The following is a 24,109-nucleotide window of genomic DNA, read 5'->3' as shown; positions in this document are numbered from 1 at the left end:
TTCTGTATCGTTTTCTTCTGTCCTGCTTTACGCATTCTGGCCACTGCCTCCGCCCCATCTTGTCGCCCCTGATTCCCTCCTGAGCTGGGTTTATTTGCTGCCGTCCAACCCATCTGTCCCTTGGGTTTTATGTCTCAGTTATTGCATTTTTCATTTCTAGAAGTTCAACTTGGCTCTTTCTCATCTCTCTCTGATAACTTTTATAGTCTTTTTTTCCCTTGTCCATGGTCTCAATCCTTCTTTCTTTAAATATTTTTGATTTGCTGATTTTTATTCTAGTCGGGATCATTCAAACATCTGAAGTCTTTTGATCTAGTTTTGCAGGTGTGGTTTGGGCTGACCGTGACTCATCGTGGATTGTCTGCCCCTGGGTTTTTGCAATGGGAGACCGCGAGCCTGCTGCTGTGCTTCAGGGACCCAGGGGGACCCAGAAGAGGGGAAGGTGCCCCAGCCGTGTGCAGGGGTGTCTGCCAACCCAACGCCACTTTAGGGTCATTCATTGGCTCAGGGTTTTCTGGACCACTCAGTGGACAAGTTTGGACCCCAATCCGCAGTGAAGGTCAACCTGAGTTGACACACTCTTAGGAAGGAAGGTATCTTTATCTATCGCAGACGCCAGGACCAATGAGTGTCCTTGTCTTTCTTTGTAGTTTGGTTTTTAGAGTAACGGTCCCAGCTTGAGGTGAGGGTCTCACTTCCTACTCTCAATCTTTTATGAGCTCAAGACCAAATAAGGTCTTCAGTTCCCTGGGTTGCGGTTAAAACCCAAGGTTCTAGGCTCCTGTTCCGGGCAAATACCTTGGGGCCCCGAGAGGTCAACATTTGCTTCCTATTCTGGTATCGGCTCACCGGTCATTTCTGGCTTTTAGGAACTTCCCTTCCTTCCTTGCAAACTTAGCTATGCATTGAATAAGGTTTGTGGTAACTGTTCCTGCATTTTAGGTGTTTTATAGCCAGAGAGTGTCCCTTCCCCCCACCCCCTCGCCCCCAGCAGATCAGACTGTAGCAGAACTCTTCACCAAACCATTTCTTCTTCCCTTGGGGCTCACAGCTAGACCTTATCCCCAGCCCCCCGCCTTGCAGCTAAGCACGGTCCCCTGACCGTTTCAGGGCAGGCCCCCGAAAACTTCCCACACGATCCTCAGGGTGAGGATGGCAGAGCCCCACATGGATGCGCCCGCATCCCGAGTCACTGCTGGAAGAACCCGTGCACCGTTGCAGACACTACATGAGCGGGGACTGAGGCGTTTACCCACCGTAGCTGTCAGCATTATTCACACCAGTCCACCACGGTGCCAGAATTCAAGTGCCACTTATAATTGTTCTGCAGTTTGCCATTACACACATCATCTTTTCAGGGCTTAGGGACTTCAAGGGTTTTTACCTGGCCCAGCTCCCAGGAGGCAGGACTGCCTGTCGCAGAGCAGGGGGAGGGGGAGTGGCTCTCTGGCATTGCAAATGGGATGATGGCCTGATCCTCCTTCCTTTGCCTGCCTTGTCAGCACTTCGGCCCAGGCCCTGTGCTGGCCACCAAGTCCCCAGACCACTTAGATGTGGCCCGGCTCTCAAGGAAGCCCTAGGTATTGAGGACATAGCGGCGAACACAGGCGACCCCAGGACAAGGGGATGACAGATGCAGTGGGGCTGAGAGCAGGGGCTGTGGTCACTCAGGCAGCAGCCCATTCAGGCTGAGCTTCCAGAGCCTGTCGGGCTGGACCAGCGGTACCAACAAGCACGCTGGGGACAGAGAACAAGATGGGCCTTGCTTTGGGTGCACGCGAGGGAGACTCTAGGGGCAGCCCAGCCCACCTCCACCAGCGCTCCGAGGCCTGCCCTATGCTGGAAAAACTCATCTCTACCGACATACCTTGTGTGGCAGCTGCTGGAGTCTTCGGGCCACCCGCTGTGCAGACATGCCCTCAAGAGGCCACGAACCTCGAATCACGGCAGAGTGTTCTTCCGGGAACAAGAACTGGCAGCAGGTGACATTCCCGGGCCAGGGTCTACAGCGACACAGCAGGCCAAAGGACTGGCATTGGGACCCCTACGCTGGGCGGGGCACGGCCTGCAGGAACGAGGAGGGGTCTCTGCTGGGAGCTGACAGGCACACTGCCCTCTCTCACTTGCTGCCCGGCCTCCTCGACCGGACCACGGTCTCGAGAGCTGCTCTGCCCCCCAGACTCTGAGGGGCTGTCCCTGTCCTTCGGCTCATCGTCACTCACTTGCTCGGGGGATTTCGACACCTATACCACGGCAACTCGGAGGGTCCCAGAGAAGAGGGCCAGGAGGAAAGCTGTGGGAGCCAGACGAGGGTGTGGCTGATCCCACAGACAGGTTCAGGGCCGGTGTCCGGGAGTTTGCACACTCGAAAACAGAAAGGAGGGGCGGGAGAGCCCGCTCAGGCCGGGAGGACAGCACAGGCAAAGGCAGGGAGCTGGGACAGGCCCCAGTGAGTCTGGGGAGTGGTCAGGGCCTCCAGGCACGGTGGGGGGCAAGGGAGGGTGAAGCTGAGGGGAGAAGCTGAGAATTCTGCACTGTGTTCTGGAACGTTTCACCCACCCCCACACCCATCCTGGGTCTGACTCCCACCCACCCAAAATTAAATATCTGAGCAGCCCCCACACCCATGGGAACTGTAGGAATGGAAGGTGGAGGAAGGCAGAGGCAGCCTGCCCGACCTCTCTCCAGAAAGAGCCCAGCTGAGAGGGGCAGAGCAGAGAGGTTCTGCACGCCTGCCCCAAGCATCACCAACTGCCTCAGGACATGGACCATTAGTGGATTGTGCCTGACCAGCATCCACCCCACAGCGACCCACCCGGGAGGCCAGGTTCTGGGGAAACAAGGTGCCACTTAAAAACCCATCGTTTCCTTCTCCCCTCCTGTCCTGCCCCATGTTCCACGCGCAGGACGTAAATCCCAGAGGGCGGAGGAGGCCTGAGCTGTGGGCGGGAATCGTGGACCCAGCTCCATCCATTGCTGCCGATGGCGGCCCCTGGGGCTCAGGGTGCAGAGTCCTTGCCACACCCCGATTCCCTACAGCCTGCACCAGCCCTCTGACCTGGATGGGGACCTACTTTGGTCACTGCCGGACACTCCAGAGAAAAACTGCTCCTCCTCCGGTTACCCCAGTTTGGAGTAGAGCCTCTGGGTTTTTAGAATTGAAGAGCAGTGGGAAAGCTGTGAACACAGGTTAGCCCATGAATTAGACTGTTACGGATACTCGGAAGCCCACAGACACCTGGGAAGGATGGTTTCTTTTCATTTACATTCTCCTTAGGTCCCGCAGAACCAGCCAGAAAGAACAAAGCCCTTAGCATTGGCTCATCGGGGCTGGGAGTCCTGGTGGTAGGCCCCGGGCAGGTCACGCTGCCTCTCTGAGCCTCCACCTCCTTGACCACAGAAGTGGGAACCATGACACCCACTTCTCCAAGCTGACGTGAGGGCGAAGGGCTGAAAAGCCCCAGGTACACCAGAAATGCATGACCAGCTTCCAGTCCCTGGGTCAGCCCCTGCAGGTGGGCCTCTTATCCCTTCCTCTGTCCCTGCCTGGAGAAGCGTGTGGGGACATGGGACACGCAACAACGAACGTTATTTTGGGGGCGTGGGGGGTGGGGAGGAATTTCAAGTGGGGGGAAACAGCCCAGTCATGGGCCATGCTGTTGTCCTCTCCCGATTCTCTGAACTGGCTGAAACATGGGCTTAAATGCATATTTGTGGGGACTGGTGCACTCAGGGAAGTGTTTCCTGTGCCTCATTGATACTTTTAAGAGCAGGAGCCCAGAGGTCTTCTTCTCAGGCCAGGGCTGCGGACGGCCTGAGCAGCCCTCGCCCCTGTGAAAGAAAGGACAGAGGCGAGGCCCCCATGGAACCCAGTGGGCGGTGAGGCATCTTCACCTCCACATGCGGGACCCTACCACATGGGAGTGAGGCACCCAGGAGCCCCGGGCAGGCATCTGAGCCACTGACCCGGAAGAGAGGAGTCCAGCCTCTCAGGGAGGGCAGGCTGAGCCAAACGGCGCCTCCCGGCCACCCCTGCTGTGCACCTACTCTGGTGGAGGAAGCAGGGTACAGAGGTGAAGTCCACGTGCCCAAGTGTCCACAAGCTTCTCGCAGCTACAACGCGGAGCCTGCGTAAGATAGCACCTTGAAAAACTTAGCCGCTGTTACCTGATTTCATCCACAAGGCAGTTTGCATCTCCACATCAGAGACTGGGAAACAGAGGCACAGAGAGAAAGGACACCCCCAGGCTGACACAATTCTACCCTTCTGAGCACTCAGACCTGGGCAAATCCCAGCTCTGCCGCTTGCTCACTGAGGGACCCTGATGGAGTGGCTCCCCCATGCCTCGGTTTCCCCATCTGTAAGTTCGGAAGCATCATTGTTTTCTTGCACACTGGCTATAAGAATGAAATGAAGTCATGCCCATGAAAGAGCCCCATCGGGTACCTCGTACAAAACCAACCTTGATTAGAGTTACTATCGAGCCACACGCTATTATTCAAATGTTCTCCCATGAAGCACTTTGTATTTGCTAAACAAGTGATTTTTTTCCAACATTTTACTATGAAAATTTCACACACACAGCAAAGTCGAAGAATTTTTAGGGAACGCCCATATACTATAAGGGTAGAATTCTACCATTTACATTGAATCATCCTTGCTTTATCAATATCTACCCATGGATCTACCTTATTTTTTGATGCATTTCAAAGCAAATTAAAGACATCAGTCCAGTTCCCCCTAAATCCTTTAGCATCTACTGTTTTGGATGTGAAATTTACATATAATGAAATGCACAAATCTTGAAAGTCATTTGAATGTTGACAAAGGCACATACCCGTGTCGCATAAACCCGCGTCAGAACAGAAGACATTACCATCATCCCAGAAAGATCCCTCATGACCCTTGTCAATCAGTCCCACCTCTACTCCCAGGAGGCAACCACTGTTCTGATTTTTTTCCACATTAGAGTAATTTGCCTGTAGTAGAATTTCCCATACTAGAAGACACGACTTCGTAACGCAGTGCAGTATGTACCTGGATCCATTACCAATGGCTACATGACAAATTACTGCGAAGTTCAGCCGCTTAAAACAACACATTTATGATTTCACTGTTTCTGAAGGCTTGACTTGGTCCTCCGGTCCCTATAGCCGCAACCGGCTTATTGGCTGGGGCTGCAGGCTCACTTCCAGGCTCGATGGAGGGAGACCTGCTTCCAAGCTCACTCAAGTGGCTGTTGGCAGGCTCAGTTCCCCGAGGCTTGTTGCACTGGGGGCCTCATCCCCCCCTGGGATGATGGCCAGAGGAAGGCACCTTTCAATTCCTTGTCGGGCGGCCTCTCCATAGGGCAGCTCACAACACGGCAGCCGGTTCTCATCAGGGGAAGTAAGTGGTGTGGGACAAGAGGGGACCTGCTCGGTGGAAGCCAGAAGCTCTTTGTGACCACCTCTCAGAATGACATCCCCCGGAGTGAGCCCTGCCACCCAGCTGAACTAGCTCAGGTGGGAGAGCATTTGGCTGAAGAAGTGACCTCCCGTTACATTTGCTATTCATTGGGAAGAAGTCATTGGGTCCAGCCCACACTCGAGGGGAGGGCATTACACACCCTGGGGACCAGGAGGCAGGGTCTTTGTGAACCAGCCGACAAGCTGCCTTCAGCACTCTCAGGAGGGACACCACGGCCCGCCCAATGCCAGCCAGATGGGCCTTCGTGGCAGCCCTCTCCAAACGCACATCTGGCTCAGGGAGGTGACCCCGGTGCCCCACTTGGGTCTGTGTCCCTCACCGAGGCCCCTGTAGGAAGTTGCTCCTCCCTCACCCAAAGCTGACCAGGGCCTGGAGGTCCTGACCTGTGCCTCTGCCTTCCTCCCAGGAAGAATGCTTATGGGGACCACCCCAATCGGGGTGCCCTGGGGTGGGGGTGAGGAGCTGACCCCCTCCTACTTTTAGCTGGCAAGTCCTGATGGCTCTATTTGTCCAGGAGACTGCTCGTCCTTTTCAGCACCGGCACGGGGGCTGTCCCTTCATTGGCCCAGGGTGGGTGACTCTGGGCCATGGTCGCTCAGTGGGCTGATGGCAGGAGGGACTCTCATCCCAAGTGCCCTTACCTTCACAGGAGATACAGGAGGCAAGACACAAATGCCCCATATGAGGACAAAGAGCCCAGAACTAGGTCTGGTCTGTGACTCGCCCCCGGCCTAGCTGGAGAGGAGCGCAGGCTCCCTGCCGGGGACTGCGGGCTCAGAGAGCCTGGACTGGGGGCTTGGCCCGAGGTGCGCTTTCTGTTACTGTAAATAGGACAGAAGTGGCCAGGGAAGGCAGCAGAGGATCAGAGGGCCAGCCAGAGAGACAGATGGACAGAGAGACACAGACAGAGAGGGAGGAGCGAACAGCAGAGACACCACAAGGACAAGGGCGGGAAGAGACTGAAATGAAGTGGACAGAGAATGTCAGCTGCAGCCCCTGGGGGGGGACCTCCCTCCAGCACCCGGCTCCTGCTGCCACATCCTCCAGCGGCTTACGTCTTGGCCTGAAGATAAGGAGACCCCAGAAGCCACCAGCCTGGCCCCCTGCCCTGCCACGGGCAGCAGGAGCTGGCTCGGGGTCCCCAGGCAGCTGCGCGGGGTGGGGGGGCTGATGAGACCTGAGCCCCTGGGAAGAGGGCACAGCCCGGCGGGAGCTGCCACCCGCCTCAAGATGGACGTGTCAGCATGACGGGTGTGGAGGGAGGTGTCTCGGCCCAGGAGCTCAGAGACATGAAGTACCACCTCTCTGTTCTCCCAGAATCGACCCAGTCATTTTGCGGCTGTCCCCCATGCCAGGTGGATCCTCTGCCCCTTGACTGCGGGCCCGTGGCCTCAGCCTTTCTAGACGGGTGGTTCTTGGCCAGGAGGATGCTCCCCATGGCCACTCCCCTTGGGCCCCAGTCCCCACCCGCGTGGAGCTCAGCACTCACCTGCTGGAGGGGCCAAGCGTGCCTCCTGCCTCCCCTCTGCCTTCCTCCCTCCCCAAAAACTCACCGAGCTCCCCTTTGGGCTTTTGGAAATAAAAGCCAGGAAGTGTGAAGCACCGTCAGGGAAAGCCACACACCTCCCCTGAGGCAGGAGAGTGCCAAAAAGACAGGGAGGAGAATGGAAAGGGGGGAAGGAAGCCAAAAACCCCATTGGTGAGCTCTCCTAGTATTTGCCCGGCCTCACATCCAAGCTAGGAGCTCCGCGGGGTACAAAATGGTGCAGTGGCTGCGGAAACAGCAGGGCAGCTCCTCAAACGACTGGACGTGGACTGACCACGCGATCCCACTCCTGGCCGCGCACCCAAAACCCTGAACGCGGGGACTCGAGCCGACGTCTGCGCGCCCGTGAGCACGGCAGCCTGACTCCTCGCAGCCGAAGGTGGAAACACTCAGGTGTCCCTCAGCAAAGAAGCAGAACCTGGCCCGGGCCGGCCCGTGATCACTCAGCCGTAAAACGGAAGTAAACGGGCACGTGGTCCAACCACGGGTGGACCTGGAGGACGTGATGCTCGGTGAAGTAAGCCAGTTGCAAAAGGACGAACCGCAGGTGCTTGCACTTCTGTGTGGTTCCTGGAGGCATCAAGTTCATAGAGACAGAAAGCAGAGTGGGGGCGGGGGAGGGGGCATGGCGTTGCTGTCTGCCGGGGACCGGTTCACTTTGGGAGAATGAACAGTTTTGGAGATAGATGGTGGTGCCCGTTGCACAACATCGTTTGAGTGCTAATGAGTGTAAACTCAAACATGGTTACAATGGTAAGTTTTAGGTGTATTTTACCACAATACAAAAATATACGTGGCTCATTTAAAAACACAGGGAGGAGCTGAGTGAGAGCGGAGCGTGGGGACAGCCTGGAGTGGCAGGATCAGAGGGTGTTTCCCGGCGCAGAGACCCGAGGGGCCCTGGCAGGGGGACAGTGAGCAGCCTTCCAGGGCGACCAGGGCAGGCGTGTGGGCGGGGTGCGGCCCACCTCTACCGCCCACGGCCCGGGCGGGTCTCTTCCCCGCTCTGATAGGCTTGCCAGATTCAGCCAATAAAAGTTCAAATTTCAGATAAACAACAGATTACTTTTTAGCGTATGTCCCCAGTATGGCACACTTTCACTAAAAAAATTATTCGCAGCTTAAAATTTAACTGTGAAATTCAAATTTAACCATGAGTCCTACATCATCTGTCCACCCTCCTGCCTGAAGGGTCGCTGACGCCTCCGCATGGCTATGTCCCTCTCCTCCTTCAGGCCTTGGCTCACTGGACTCTTTCCCCAAGGGACCACCCCTGACCACCCGGGTGGAAGGACCCCCCCCCCCCAGGCCCTCCCTGTCACACACATCACCTGCTCCGTTGCCTTCCTGGCACTGGCTGGGCTCTGAGACAGCCTCGCTCGTGTGTCTGTTTGCTCTTTATGATACGTCCCCCGCGCTGAGACGCTGGCTCACGGGGGCCAGGACCTGCCACTACACCCCGGCACCTGACGCGGGCCTCGCACGTAGCAGGTGCTCAACAAATACCTTCTGAAGGTGGCCTGGGGGCACTGTGGGTTTGCCGTGCTTGCCCACCCCGCCACCTCCCACTGTCGGCGACCTGGCCACTGTCCTCTGAGGCTCAGGGCTGCCTCTGTCCAGGAAACAGCCTCGTCAGCCGCCCTTCCTCACAGGACCAACCTCCTGCCCATACAGTCCCGAGGCAGCCACGTTCCCATGGCAACGGCAATCCGAGGTCACACAGCGCTGGAAACCAGAGGAGGCCTCCCTCCTGGAACGCCACCACCGAGTCAGAATCTAATTTTCATTACAGCCATAAGAGTTGTTTTGCATAATGGTACATACATTAATACCTAACATGCCAGTGCCTGTTTGGTTAAAATTCATGAATTCAGGTCGAAGTAAAAAGGCTGATGGCTGAAGTTTTTCATTCCCTTAAAGTGTTCTTAGGTGGTTGTTGTTTTTAAGTCATTCTCTCTCCTTGGCAGCAACTTGCTTTTAATCCCATTACTAACGGGTAAGGGAGAAGAAAACAAAGCAGCGCTTGGCTCCCCAGGGCCCCAGCGGCTCTGGAGGGAGGCGGGGCCATACAGGTGACGGTCACCCCTGGCACCACCTCCCCGTGTGACCCAGAGCACACCATTCTGTCTCTCTGTGCCTCAGTTGCCTCTGGTAGAGAATGAGGGAAGGGTTTAGCTGGTTTTCAAAATCTCTTCTGCTCCTAAAACATAAGCACATAGCTGACATTTGCTGCGGCTCAGCCTGGCACCAAGCTCTGGGCCGGGAGGAGGGGCTGTGGTCACTCCCTGCGGCTGGGGCTCAGTCAGGAAACAGACAAAGCCATGGAGCAGCAGGGGAGGCTTCCTGGAAGAAGTGACATTTGAAATGAGGCCTGGAGTAAGTGAGAGTTAGCCAGGGGAAGGGGAGAAAGGGAACAGGTGAGGCTAGCAGGTGGGCCTGGTCCTACAGAGCACTGGGTAGAGGCTCAGGTGTTCAGGGCCAAGGCAGCGTTTAGACAGACTTGGGACAGAGAGAGTAAAGCGGGTGCTCACTCAGCCAAGGGGCGACCACCACGAGGCCTGTGTCCCCCAACACTGGTCACACGAGCAGTGGGGCCCGGGCACCATGGGCGGGGCCCACGTGGAAGGAACGACAGGCAGGGCCACACTGGCCCCAGCGCCCAGCTGGCTCAGGACCCACGAGCTACTGTTAGTCACCTTGGCATCCTCACAAGGATTAGCGGGGGGAACGAAGCCAGGGCGTGCCGGAGGCCTCTGGTCTGTCAGCTGAGCGGGGCCCTACACACCTGCCTCTCCCGACCCAGACCTGGGCCCGCCCTCTGGCAGGCAGCAGGGCAGGGTGACAGGCAGAGAGAGAGGCCTGGGCTGGGGGTAGAGGTGTGGGGTGGGCAGCACACGGGTGGTCCTCAGAGGGAGGGAAAGTCCTGGAAAAGGACAGCAGAGGGCAGGATACGTGGAGTCTGAGGTGCCAGGTGGGGGAGTCCAGCAGCTCTGTCTCAAGAGGCTGGGAGAGGAGGAGCTGGAACCAGGGGATCTCCCCAGGAGCCAGGGCTCCACGGGGAGCTCTTGGCCCCAGATCCCCAGCTGGGCGGCGAAACCAGGCGTCACAGGTGAGGAAGGAGGCTCAGGTGGGTAGCTGGCTGGCCCAGGGCCACGTGGTTCAGACAGGCCTGGGCCACACTTGGACTCGGGCCCTGGCCTGCTCTGTAGAGGGCCTGCCCTGCCCCGCTTTCTCATGTGAAAATGGGGGTACGATCCCTGTCTGGGTGAGGCGGGCGGCCCAGGAGCTGGGGCCAGGCCTGCTGTCATGGATCTGGGCACCGCAGCAGGTACACACGCTGGGTGTGCACGAGCCTCCAGCTCTAGCCTCTCTCCTGACGCCCCACTGCTTTGTCTACAGGAAGGCAGACGCCCCCCACCCCGCCACCCCAGTAGAAAGGCCTCTAAGGCATCCCCCTGAGACACCCGGAGCAGGAAAGCCCAGGGCTCTGAGCAGGATGGCACTCGCCTGGAGCAGAGTGTCCGCGTCCCTCTGAGGAACCTGGATGGTGATTTCCTGATTAGCTCCAAGAGTGGCAGCAGCCGCCAGAAAGGGATCACTAGACAAAGACGAGGAGCACAGCGGTGAGAGGACAAAGGGTGGCCTTGGCTCGGAGTGGGCGGGGCCTCAGGGATGGAGGTGCGGCCCGGGAGCTCATACCTGATCCCGAGGTACCCCATGTCCCTGCCCAGCCGCACCCCTGAGGAGGAGAGAAAGGACACATAAGGGGGCAAAGGTGACGAGAGTCCCAGACGAGACTGGGGGGGATGGGCAGGCCCTCCAGCCACCAGCTGGGCTGTTCTGCTCTCACAGCCCGCTGATGCCCAGTGTCTGGACCTCTCTGGGCTTCTTGCCTCACGTAGGAGGGCAGCAATGACAGCGGCCCTTCCCAGGGACAAAAGCCCAGGCCCCGTGTATTCCCTCCTCCCAGCAAGCTCACAGCAATCTTCCTCGGGCATTTTGTCCCTTTCCTGCTCTTAGGCAGGTGCATCATCCCCAACCCTGGATCCCAGAGTTCAGGCCTGGCCGATCAGAGCGTGGCATCTCAGTGGCACATACCCAAGTCAACTGATGAGAGTCCATGGACTTGGCCGGACTGTCAGGGAGGGAAGCTTTCATTCATGGGGGGATGGGTAGACGGACCCTAAGCCTGGGTTGCCAGAGGCCACTAGGAGAGGAGGGGAGTAAATGTAGAAGGAAGCAGATCCAAGAGGTGAAGAGAGACTGTGTCCTAGTAACATAGTTGGAGCACTTGACCCAACTACACCTAAAGCCAACACCATCTCTTGAACCACTAAATTGTTTCCTTGTTTTTTTCTTTCCTCTCTTTTCCTTCTTTCTCTCTCTCTCTCTGGCTCTTTTTTTCTTTTATTCTTAAGCTCATTCAAGTTGGGCTTTTGTCCTTTGCAGCCAAGAGAGTCCTAATAATACCCACTATGTGAATTCTGTTAGCAGCGCCAAAAGTGAGTCAATTATTACTCCTGTGTGACCCTCCCACACAGGCCCAGCATCTTAGCTACCGAACCCGAGTGTGAGAGCCAGGGTCTGCCTCTTCCCCAGCCCAGCAGACCCCAGCCCTGAGAAGATCCTCCATGGGGTATTTTTCTAGGTCCCAGACACCCTAAGCCCCACAGCTGGAGCATGATGGAGAACCTCTCACCAACCCATCCCGGGAAACCCCCAGCTCAGCCCCCACCCTGTAAAAGAAAGAACAGCACAGGCACATGGAAAATTTCTGAAATAGGCTTCTGGGTTTTTATTCCAAACCACATGGTGGCAGCTACCACTTGGTTTCTCCATGCCCGGGCCATCTGGGCCAGCAGGGACCAGCGCCGTCAGCAACTAGGAGAGAAGTTCATTCACACACCACAGAAACTGTACAGCCACTCTGAGTGCGATAGTCACGGCGGTGGGGTTGGGCTGAGGACTTCCTGGAGGTGGCAGCCTCTGCCTCCTCCCCAGGCCCTAGCCAAGCCCAGGCTCCACCAAGAACACCGATTATTGCACAAAGACAAAGAGAGTATGTGTATCTGGGCTAAAGAGCGGCTTCTAAGACCCTAAGCCCTTACACAGCGCAGCAAAAAGGGCCGGAGGTGGCCCTAGAAACAAAGGTTCCAGGGGAAGGATCTAGGAGGAAGACAGGCCAACGGGCTGGTACTGTGCACACTTCATCCTTTAGGGAGCTGCCAGGTACAGAGAAGTCTGGGCAGGGGACAGGAAGAGGGTCCGGCCAGGGCAGGCCACGGCCCCATCAGGTCTTGGGTCCATCTGTGCAGATGCCGAGGTGCCTGCCAACCACCACTCCATACGGCACTGCAAACAGATGGATTGGGGTGTCCCGCACCGAGTTCCCCACTCTCCCTGGGGCCACATCTGTGTGAGTTAGGGTACGTTTGTGCTTTTGCGATGAACGGGTCACAGGATCAGGAGGGCAGAGGGGCCATTCAGCCAACCCTCATCCATTTTGGCTTGTCCTAGCCAGCCGACCACGGCTTCCCTCACCCCCTAACTCCTGTAGCTCCCAGAAACAAAGCCCAGTGCCTGGGAACAGCATCTGGAGCCCCCCTCCCTCGGCCACAGCCCCTCCCACCCCTGAGCAAGCTTCCCTCTACCTTCAGCTGTTCCCACCTCTAGACACACCCTGCTCTGTCCTGCTCGGCTCTGCTGGGGCCAGTCCCTTTGCCTAGACCGCCCTTCCCATGCGTCTGCTCATTCTGGGGCCACAAGGTTGAGGATAAAGGGATGGCTTCATGTGGGACACACCAGGGTGTGTTCCCTGCCCAGGCACCTGTCACCTGGTGACACCGGAACATCACTTCCCTGGTCTGTGCCTGGAACAGCATTGCACACTGCTCGGGGCTACCGAGCACATTAAGAGGACACCCAGGCCCAGAAAATGGACACTGTTGACAGGTGTCAGAAGCCAACCCCTTGAACCCCAATCTGTCCTCTACTCGGTCTTTCCAAGTCCCATGCCCCTCTTCTGGGTTCCAGCACACACGTCCCCCCAGGAACGTGCTGACGAGCACACCTAACGTGCACGCAGCTTCCGCTCCAGCCACCACGCCTCGGGCCCAGGGCCGTACTGGGAGGGACGGTGAGGCAGAGCTACCGTTGCCCTCCTCTTCCCTGGATAAGCACCCCCATCCCAAAACAGCACGGCAAGGGAAGCCAGCACAAGGCTCGCGGGAGCAGGCAGCTTGGGACCCAACCGGGCTGAAGAGCCGCCAGGACCATTAGAGGACAGGACCCCAGGTCCAGCTGCTCCCTGAGAGGGGGGCTCTGACAACCCTCCTGGCTGCCAACCCAGGAGGGGGCTCAGGGCTCGGGCATCACCCTGGTATCCACGCAGCGGCCCACCATCTGCACTTCTAGAGGAGGAGAGCCAAGCTCCAGAGGCCCAAGGGCTGACAGGTCTGACCACCACGCTGGCCCAGCTCCACGGTGCCGGCAGACTCACACACAGCTTTCGCCTTCTGAACCCACCCCTTCTGACCACAGGGTGCACTTTTTCATACCCCACATACCCAGGTTCTGGCCCCCTGCAGAACTCCAGGGCACTGAGGCATCCTGAGCTGGCCACTTCAACCCCTCCAGGCCTCAATTTCCTCCTGTGGGAAGTGGGCCTGCTCACCCTTCCCCACTCCCCGCACCAGCTCCAGAGGGCAGGGCTCTGCAGACCACAAAGCCTGAGTCACTCGCTGCCTCCTCCCTCTGCCGCAGTGCCCAGGCCCCAAAAGCCCAGAAGGTACCCGGAGCCCATGCAAGCAGCCAACCCCCCCCAGGACCACTCGCCAGCCTAGCCCGAAGGCAAGTTCTTTAAGGTCAGGGTTTGGGACCCAGGACAAGGCCCCCTCTGCAGGGCCCCACTGAAGCCATCTGAGAAGATCTCACAAAGGCAAAGGGCCCAGTTATTGCTGAAAGTGTAGCGCCTCCCAAACTTGCAGGATTCCCCACCCTAGGACTCCACCTGCCTGCAGACCGCCTCTACCACTTCTTTAGAGTGACCTGAAATCCGCTCACTTTTGAAGACTTCCCCTTGACCTAAGCAATGTCCGTGAAATCATGGGTTCAATGTACTGTTTATTTCCTAATAAATACTGAAATAAATGCATAACTATTCAAAGAAAAAATTCCCATCTGTGAACCCATTTGGGAAGCACTGCTAGAGTGAAACCTGATCTGCAGCTTGGGAAAGTGGTGGCAGTAGGGGAGCGAGGTTGGTCCCAGGGCTAGGCAGGTACCCCCACCCCTGCTTAGAATCAATTATTGAGTCTGCTTTCCCCTGAATTCCACTGGAGGGGGCAGAGCTTCTCAGGGGCCACGGGGGAGCACGAACTCCCGGAATGACCATGGCTCAGGGCCCACCTGGAGGATAGATAAAGGGTGTAAGTAACCACCACCACTGCATTAGCCCAGGGCGCCCACGGAGCAGCCTGACCAGCACGGACCAGGCAGGTACTCTTGACTTCCAAGCATCTGCATGCCCTGCTCCGTACCCTTTACCCTTCCTCTCTCCTGCTGCCTCCATGCCTGCCCTCAGCCTCCCTAGGGGGCAAAGCCATGGCAGACCCCCCCTACCCCTGGAAGTGCCCTGCCTACTGGCTGAGCCCCCTGCCCAGCCTTGGAGCTGCCCTCCACCCCCACCCCTGCCCTAAGAAATTACAACTATTCACCCCTGATTTTCCTAAAGAAAGACATCTAACTGGTTGACTAAGAGTGTGCTCTGGGGCATCTACAAAAGACTGTTCACAACAACTAGACAGTCAGGAACAAGACAGACACCCCAAAACGTGGGGGGAGGATCTTAGCGGTGTTTTGGGGGAAAAAAAAACACACCCTGAATTTCACCTCTTCTGAGCCTGTCTCCCCAGCCACAGGAACTTCAGAGGCCTGAGAGCATCTCACAAGGTACTCCCAGCCCAGGGGAGATACCAAGAAGCTCAGCTGCTGACACCCCAGTTGGACCACCTGCCCTGGGGTAGGTAGGTCTGGCCTGGGTCCTAAGCATCAGGCAAAAGCCCTGTCGGGGAGCCAGCCCGCACCCCCCCACACCCCCCCCAACTTTAGCACTTTCTGGAAATCATAAGCTCTCAGTAAAAAAAATAAATATATATGTCTGTCTCTCTATATATATGCATATATATATGTATATGTATATGCACGGGAAGGACCACGGCTGGGGGCCACGGCCGGGGGCCACGGCCGAGCCTCGGCTAACCCAGACCCTGCTCAAGCCCACCCTCTCGGCGGCCCGGCGCTGGCTGGCCCCCTGCGCGACGCCCAGGTTGTGGCCAAAGTATTGCTGCCTGCCCGCCTGGCTCCTGAGGTAAAAGAAGGTGAGACGGGGCGTCCGGCTGGGCCCCTGCAGCCTTCATCTCTTCCTCTTGCTCGCCGCGTCCCCCGGCTGCAGCTCTCCCGGGGCCGGCTGCGGCTCGGGCGCCGAGGGGGAGCCGCCCGCGTCCTTGCTGAGCTCCGCGGCCCAGGAGGGGCTCCGGGCCAGGCCGCGGGGCCGGGCGGGGGCGCGCGGGCGGCCGGGGCCGGGGCCGGCGGCCAGGCTGCTGGTGCTGCTGAACCTGCGGGCGGGCGTGAGCCCCGGCGGCGGGGGCGGCGGGCCGAACAGGGACGTGAGCGACAGGCTGCTGAGCGTCTCCGAGTGCTCGCTGCCCGCGCCCCCGCCGCCCGCGCCGCCCCGGCCGCCCGCGCCCTCCTCGTCCGAGGGGTCCATGGAGTCGTGGTGGGTGCAGCCCGGGCTGGTGGAGCCCCCGCTGCTGTGGCTGCGCTGGTGCGCCCGCAGTCCGCGCAGGCTGAACAGGCCCCGGCCCCGCAGGCTGAGGCGGCGGCGGGCTGCGGGCGACAGGCCGGCTCGGGGGCCCAGGGAGGGGGCGGGGGGCCCCAGGGCGCGCCGGGGACTGTCGCTCAGGGTCAGGCTGTCCTCCAGCGTGGTCTGCAGGCTGCCCGCCGAGCTGCTGCGGCTGGCCTCCAGCGACGTGTCGCTCCCTGTGGCCTGGGGTGGGGGAGGGGGGCAGCGGTCGGGTGGGTGTCCCCTGGTCCCGGTCCCACCGCTGGGGCAGGCTGTCCCTCCCAGAGACACGGGCAGGCACATGCAGCTCCTCCGATTCCTCAGGAACTCCCTTCAGAATACACCCAGGACCGCACTGCTTCTCCCCTCCACTACGCCACCACCCGGCCGAGCTTCTGGGTGGCCCACACGGTGGTCACTGGCAGTGGCCTCCTCCTGCGCTCCCGGCCCTATCCCGCTCCCCGGTGGTCTCACTTCAACACTCACACGGTGGCCTGAGGACCCCATTCCAGCCCTCTGGGACGGTTCTTCCCACCAGCCTCCCTCCCCCTTGTCCCCCTCCCCCCAGGGCCCCCCAGCCCTGGCCACTGCTGCCTGGAAATCTCTTCCCCAGACATCCACGTACCTCACCCCTCACTGCCTTCCCAGAGCCTGGAACTGCTCCCCGCATAGCCCCTTCCCGGGGCAATGTTCTCCCTACCATGTATCACTCTCAAATAGACTGCTTTTTATGGATTTATTTTGGCTTACCATCTCTCCTCTCACACCCCTGCAACACATACACTGAACAGTACATTGTAAGCCGTGAGACAGGGACTTTGTACTCTGTTGCCCGCTGTAGCCTCCGAGCCTCGCACACAGCCTGGCACATAGGTGGGACCAGCAGTTGGACTAGCTCTGGGCCCAGCTCTGCTTCTGCCATAACGGTGGGAGCTGGGGTAGCTCCTGCTTCTCCCTGAGCCCTGGTCCCCACCCACAGCGTGGGGCTGTTGGCTCTGCGTGGCCTTTCTGCTCTGCACTCCGTGCCCTCTGCATGCCCAGGAGGCAGCCCTGACCAGTGCAGTACAGGGGGCCCTGTAGGCCAGACCTCCCATCCGCCAGACCTGCCCCTCCATCTCTACCTGGACATCAAAGGCCCCACTCAGATGTTCCCCAGCAGGAAAGCTCCTGGAGACGGGGAGGTGCCCATACCTGCCGGAGGAGGCTGCAGTTGACACTCGGCGACCGCAGGGATGCCCAGGAGCCCTGCAGGGCGATCTTGGGGAGGGTCCCAGTGCCAGGGCCCTTCTCCTGCCCTTTCTGGCTGGCAGACACGGCAGGATGGAAGAACTCCGCAGGCATGGGCAGGAGTGGGCTGGAGGCATCCGGGGAGAAGGGCCTTGGGGGTGCAGCTGGGGAGGGAGAAGAGGGGGCTGGGGAGGGGGCTCGGGCTGATGGGCCCCTGGCAGGTACGTTCAAGCCAGCAAGCACAGGGCTTCCTAACAAATTGGTTGTGAAACCGTGGCTAAGTCTCCCTCTCTGAGAGTTGGCATCTCCATTGCGAAAGCCAGAAAGAAATACTGAGCCAGCCACTCTGATTCCTGGCCACTGGGCAAAGACAAGCTTTTGGGGCCAGTGGACCCAGGCTCAAGGACCCCTGGGTTCCTTCCTCTTTGAAACAGGGACCCCAGGCTGGATAGCTTGAATGTCCCCAGCGGGGGGAGGAGGGGTTCCTGTTCTATGTCGTCTTATTATTTAAGGAATACACAAATGAATGGTTAACTAAAGAGGATGGGATTTTATTCAGTCAGAATGGCTCTTGGGTCCTGCGCCCTGACTCTGGTCCAGGAAGTCCGGGGTCTTGGCACCTCAGCCACCAAGGCCATTGGCTTTAGGGAGAGTCCTTAGAAAAGCCACTCCACCCCCAGCACCTGGAAGGGCCTCAATGCCAGGCCTTCCAGAAAGTACCTGGGGTGGGCTCAGGGTCTTGGGAGGTCTCTCTACTGCTAAGCTCATCTCTCTGCTCTCTTCCCCAGCCAGTGCTATGGAACCAGATTCCCATCACCCTCCAAGAGGACTGGAAGTGAAGGTGAGCCCGAGTGATGAACAAGGAAACTAGGTCCTCTGTCCTCTGCCCACAGCCCAGCCACAGCCCAAGGCACAAACATAGGGTGCTGAGGGTAGGGCCGAAGGATAAATTTCAGGACATTTTACAACAGGCTTTCTGTTGTTCAGAATCACCTTGTATGAAGATCTGTGGGATAAACACCTCTCAAATTCAGCTCTAGAAAAATACAATAATCTGGCAGTTTTTCTTCTGCTTAATGAGAGGTCTGTGTGACCTGTTTCCCTTTTCACTGCAGCTCCCAGGAGTTCAGCATGAATCTCCCAATAGACCAGCTTGCTAGATAATTATTATCTCACCTCTTGGTATTATCTGGCTCTTGATCTTTTATCATTGTTATATCAGACCTGAGAGTTCCATCTTTTATTGTCCGGTAACCATCTGGTTCTTTCTGGACTCAATACAATTGTCTGGGCAGAGACACTAAGAAAAACACTCAGCCAGCCCCTCTGAAACAGCCGCCAGAGATCGGGGCTGTGGGGAGCTGGTGGGGGCTCCCCCCTCACCTCGGTTGCTCTCCTGTTTCAGCCAGGACCGGACGGGGTTGGACGGGACCGCCTCACTCTCCCACAGGACAGTCTCAGGATCCGATGAGGCGGCCGTGTTGGACAAAGGGAAGAAGCATTCGCCCACCTCTCCTGGGTGCATGGGCTCAGTTGTGTCTGGCTCACCCTGCAGGAAAGGGAGGCGGGTTAGGGTGGTGGGCTTTACGTCCCTGCTCCACAGCCCTTTGCTCGGGCCACTCTCATTGTCCAAGATGGCCCTCTCCTCGCCTCTTCCACCTAGCCAACAATGGTCATCTTCCAAAACCCAGGTGAAAGGGCCCCACCTCCAGGAAGCCCTCTCTGGTGTCCCAGGCAGGTTGCAGTTTCCTGCTCACTCCTCGCCTGGCCCTGAGATCCCAAGGGTCTTCCTTGTCTCTGTAGCCAAGTGCCTGGTACAGACCCCAGGCCCAGCGCGAAAGTCAAGTCCAGGTTGGTGAAGGTATCAGAAGATAGGTGGAGCGGCGACAGGGGCTTCCCTGTGAGCAGGATGGTGGGCAGGTCCCTTCCCTTTGCTGAGCCACACACCATTCACAAACATAAATGAGAGAGTAAGCCCTCCTTCCTGGGTCTGGCACCCCGAAGCTCCCTGGCAGTCCTTCCAGCACTCCCTGGGCCCAGCCTTTCCTCAGCCCTGCAGCCCAAGGTGACCCCTGCCCAGCAGACTCCTCCAGAGCTGCCTCAGGGACCCCTTCCAAGGCAGATGGACCCCCTATGACTTGCTCTCTGAGTCTAGAATAAAACCCAACTACACCCGCTGAGGCCCAACCAGGCCCCAGAAACGGGGCATGCCAACCTCCTGTGTGGAAGAGCACGGGGGTGCAGGGAGAGGCAGGAAGGGGCTGGGAGGGGGGTAACAGGAGCTACCAGCTGTTAGGGGAGGGGATGCAGAGGGCAGGGAGGGGATTGATGGAGGACAGCCCCGGGGGACGGTGGTGCCAGACCCAGGCTGCCCTGCAGTCTAGGGGAAAGAGGCTCTCACAGGCAGGGCCACCGCATTCCTACCTCAGGCCAGGCAGTGCCCTCCCCCTCCACAGCTCCTCTTGGCCTTGAGGTCACTAGCCCAGTGGCAGACACAGTCTGCCATGTGCCCAGACTGCCTTAAGTCTGCCACGTGAACACAGTGGCCCTTCCGGGTCTCCAGGCCTCCTGAGACGGCCCACCTCAGGGGCAGAGCTTGGGGACCAGCCCCAGGGCTGGCACCCCTGTTCTGCCATTCCAGCTGTGTGAGGTGAGCAAGCCGCTTCATGCCTCAGAGCCCGCATTTACTCAGGTGCTAAATGGGGCCAAATCATCCCTGATGCCAACAGCGGGGAGACAGACACACTGAGTGCAAGTAACTGGCACACAGTAGGTGCTTGCATCTAGTGCCACTCTCCTCCATTCTCTTCAGCCTCGAGCCCCCCCGCCCCGCCCCGCCCCACCATGAGTTTGTCCTGCGTGGGACAACCCCCATCAGATGGATAAAAAATATCCAAAGAAACAAGGAGTGGCTGAGGCCACTGAATGCCACGACTGGGGCCCTGGCAGGGCCTGTTGCTGTGTGACTTCAGGTCAATCACTCCACCTCTCTGAGCCCCACTGCCCTCATCTGACCAACAGGAAAGAAGAGCCTGCCACACAGCAGGTGCCGCTTAAATTTTGGTGCACTGTGAAGAAGCAGTGTCAGCCTACAAGGACAGCCCCACTAGCCCACTGGGACCGCTCACCCTGCTGTCTTTGCGGCCGAGTGGGCAGGCTGTGGGGTCCTCAAGACTCAGGTCATCACCCAGCAGGATGGAGGAGGACTTGTCTGAGTTCAGGGAGAAGGCCTCCGTCTCGGCCAGCTGCACCTGCAGGGAGAGGTGGCCACCCCAGGTCACCCCGGGGGCTGGGATGGGGCAGGCCTGGTCCTCCAGAAAGACACAGGCAGGTGGTTAGAGGGGCACAGATCTGCTGAGCACGGACACTATGCCACCACGCCCAGGGGGCCCCGTCTGGGCAGGGGGTGCGGGACGCACGATGGTGTCACAGTCAGCAGGGTGCTAGGCTGGGGCTGGGCCCGAGGGCAGCCTCATTGCCGTGGACTATGACCTCCCAAGCTGGCCCACTTGCCCCCAGGCCCAGCACTCCTCGAAGCTAATCAGCCTTGGTCAAGTTGGCCCAGGCTCTTCCCTTGGGCTGGCCCCTACCAGGCTTCACGCGGCCCCCGCCACGAGGTGCCAGCTCCCTCCAAGGCTGCCATTACCTCTTGCTTGTCGTGGTGACACTTCTCACAGCCGGCAGGCGAGGAGTAGTGATGGAAGATGGAGCCAGACAGGTTGTCGATGATGGTCAGCTCCCCCTCCAAGGAGTCCTTGATGATTAAAGAGACGCTGTCCAGCCACAGGTTCTCCTAGGCGGACGGGGACGGGGTGGGGACAGGCGGGATTATCGGCCGGGTCCGGGGGGGACTGCGGGGTGGGCGGGGCCCAACCCCCTCGTCACAGGGTCACCCCTTCAACCTGCAACGGAGCTGCGCAGGGCGGGGCCCAAAACGACCCGGGTCTCCGCCTGAGGCCTCGGAGGCCCAGCTGCCCCTCCAGCCCCGTGGTGCCGCCCTCTGCACCCCTGCCCACCTGGGCCGGAGAGTAGCAGCGCCGGCACAGGCGGCCCTCGGCGTCGCCCCCGCCGCCCGCCCCGCCCGGGCCCCGGCCAGGTGCCCCCGGGGAGCTGGCGGGCGGCCGCGGGCTGGGACCCAGACCGTGGGCCATCTCGAGCTCCAGCTCGGCGTCCATCTCGGCGTCCTCCTGGGCCTCCTTGTTGCTGTCGTCCAGGTGCTTCATGAGCACGGCCACCACCACGTTGATGAGCACGAACTGGGCCGTGAGCACGAAGCTGACGAAGTACAGCGGCGACACAAACTGCAGGCTGCTCAGGCAGCTGCGCTCATCGTGGGTGCAGTCCCGCAACGTGTCCTGCGCGCCCGGGGCCGAGGCTCAGTGAGGGGCTCGTCTGCGGAGCCCCGCCCTGCCCCGGCCCGGCTGTGCGCCACACAGAGCCAGGGAGCCTCCGCCTGCGCGAGGAGGAGCGGGGCCTGCAACCCCTGGCCCTGGGCTGTGGGCCCCAAGTTCCCCTCTGACCCTAGGCGGGTCCCCAAGAATCCGAGCACTGATTCCAGAGCGGCAGTTAGGGGTCGACAGAGGACGCTTTCTGGGCTCATCTCCACCTCGCTGGGCTTCAGAGCCCCAGGCAGGTCCCTCGGCTTCCCGCTGCCCTGCACTCCCCTCCGGTGTGCAGCAGAGCGCTGGGCGGGAGCCCTAGCCGTCAGGACCCTGGCCCCCAGAACACAGCCTGCTTGCTCCCTCCCCAGCCTGCCCACGGGTACCTTCATGATCCCATTCCAGTTGTCGCCGGTGGAGACCTGGAAGAGCGTGAGGAAGGCCATGCCGAAATTCTCAAAAGTGGCATGCCGGCTCATGCCCTCACATGGGTTCTCATCATTGCAGACTGAAAGGCGAGAAGAGGTCAGCCCTGTCCCACTGCAGAGTCCCCTGCCCGGCCCGCCCTGCACCAGGGCCTCCCAGCCTCATCTCAGGATCCCCAATCCTTGGAGGTGCGTGTGGACTGTGCTCAGCCCACAGATGGAGAAACTGAGGCTCAGGGAGGGGCACACAAGCCAGCGCTCAGACTCTGGCAAGCCTGGCTCCTCCCCTCACTCGTGTATCAGGTCCTGAGAGAAAGGATGCAGGGGTGAGGGCCAGCCCCCAAGGGAGCCTGGCTTTCTGAAACCAACCCTGTGCAGGGCTGGCTCAGCATGGGCTGCGTTGCCCTCAGCCTGTGCCCTGCCCGCTCTGCTCGCTGGGGTGGTGCTGGCTCAGGATGGGCACTGGCACATGGGGCCAGAGGGGGGGCATCCTGGGGAAGTCAGACAGCTGAGGTCCGCTGCACAGGCCTACCATATGCAGGTGGATCCGAGCTAGCATCTCTCAAAAGCTACTACCTATCCCGGGGGAGGGCGCCGATGGCTAAGGGTCACCCCTCCGTCACCACACGGGCCTGCTGTGGGGGCATCTCCCCAATACAGAGACCCTGATGTGACACTCTGCTGATGTCTCCAGCCTCCCCACCCCGCTAAGGCCCTCCTCCAGGCCCGGTCCACCCCCTCGCCAGCCCAGGCCTGCTTGGGGAGTCACTCACCCAGCTTGCCAAACAGCTCCACGCCCAGGGCGGCGTAGATAAAGAAGAGCAGCATGAAGAGAAGACCCAGGTTGCCCACCTGTGGGGAAAAGCGGGTGGGGCCAGCCTGAGGGTCAGGCTTTGTGCCCAGGGCTGCTGCTACCCCGCAGCGGCCCCCGGGGGGAGGCCAGGTCCAGCACGTGGCACAGAATAACAAAATGCGGGCAGAGCCTTTCCCCTGAGCCGCCGGTTTCAAGCACTTCTGATTCATGAGCTCGCTCACTCCACACGACGATCTATGAACTACGTGTTACCCCATTCTCAAGATGAGAAAGACACACACTGAGTGGTGAAGTGACTTGCCCGAGGTCACACAGCTAGTAAGTGGGAGGACTGGGATTCAAACGCAGCAGGCTGACCCCATGAGCACAATCGCTCCTCCACACAAGCGTGTAGTAGACCACATCCCACAAACGAATGCAGAGAGCGAGGGATGGGGCTCTCGGCAACAGTGCTGCTTCCTCCACAAAGCCTGCCTGGATCCCTCCGGGACGCAGTCTGACAGTGGGAGCATAACCCGTGGGTCCCTGTCACTGTCCTCTGCTGGGCTGAGACGTCCTTGAAAGGAGGCACATGGCTGGATTAAGTCGGATCTGCCTCCTCCGGCCAGCGCGCCCTGGCCATGGAGGGAAGTGAGCAGAGGAATCACACAGGATTGTGAGCCCCGGAAGCTTCCTGCAAACCCAGCCACCCCCATCCCACTGCTCTTGTGGGAACAAAATGTCCCAGATTATAAACCTATTTCAAATTCATCCATACGCAGAAGACCACCTGTAACTCATGCTATGGATAAGATAAGGCTCAAGCATATTCTTGCCCTAGAAATGGAGTAACTCCTGGAACCCTCAGAAGGCCTGCATGAACAGATTCAGCTGAGGGTTTGCATTAATTGTTGAAAAGTAAACCATGTTAACCACAACTTCCTAATGCTTCTCTGCTCTAGAGGAGGATTTCCTTCTGAGCTGTCGTACATTCATACCAATAGTGTCTGACTAATTAAAAGATGCTCTGGTCATTAACGGTACAAGCACTTACTGAGCACCTACAAAACCAGGGAGTGAGCAGAGCCCTGGCCCTCAGGTCAGCTTCCCACCCTCTGCAGGGCCGGTGAGCAGTGCTTCTTAACCAGGGTGGACCTCACCTTCCCCATCAGTCCCTTCTTCCACCCTCAGCATCTCCCAGAGCCTGCACATCTGCAGCAGCCTCCTCGTTGGCCTCCCTGCCTCCAACCTCTCCTGCAAGCCACTCCTAAAAGGCAGCTCTGCTTGAGGCCTTCCTTTCCACTGATGATGCCCGCTGCCTACAGGATAAAGCCCGAGTTTGCTGTCCTGACATCAAAGCCCTTTGTGACCTAGCCCCGTGGACTCCCTCCCAGCCTAACCTTCCCACCCCAGACTCCAGCCATGCA

The 24,109-nt window shown here is 59.1% G+C and overlaps 1 protein-coding gene across 1 annotated transcript in view; it reads right to left on the bottom strand.

Moving 5' to 3' along the window:
- Positions 1-14,711: 14,711 nt before the first annotated feature.
- CACNA1I (calcium voltage-gated channel subunit alpha1 I) overlaps positions 14,712-24,109 on the bottom strand; it is a 102,978-nt gene continuing 93,580 nt past the window's right edge. The window contains exons 29-36 of the mRNA XM_028115684.2: positions 22,663-22,741; positions 21,851-21,972; positions 21,102-21,440; positions 20,732-20,878; positions 20,214-20,336; positions 18,469-18,634; positions 17,050-17,249; positions 14,712-16,062 (exon numbers count right to left, since the gene is read on the bottom strand). Of these exons, the coding sequence (XP_027971485.2) occupies positions 15,430-16,062; positions 17,050-17,249; positions 18,469-18,634; positions 20,214-20,336; positions 20,732-20,878; positions 21,102-21,440; positions 21,851-21,972; positions 22,663-22,741 (1,809 nt within the window). The 3' untranslated portion in view covers positions 14,712-15,429. The remainder of the gene's footprint in view (positions 16,063-17,049; positions 17,250-18,468; positions 18,635-20,213; positions 20,337-20,731; positions 20,879-21,101; positions 21,441-21,850; positions 21,973-22,662; positions 22,742-24,109) is intronic.

Source organism: Eumetopias jubatus, unplaced genomic scaffold (genome assembly GCF_037043125.1).
Source record: "Eumetopias jubatus isolate StellerSeaLion01/CBP00866 unplaced genomic scaffold, mEumJub1_p1.0 scaffold_8, whole genome shotgun sequence".
Taxonomy (NCBI): domain Eukaryota; kingdom Metazoa; phylum Chordata; class Mammalia; order Carnivora; family Otariidae; genus Eumetopias; species Eumetopias jubatus.
Note: the sequence above shows the minus strand (reverse complement) of the source record. Positions and strands in the feature narration are given on the sequence as shown.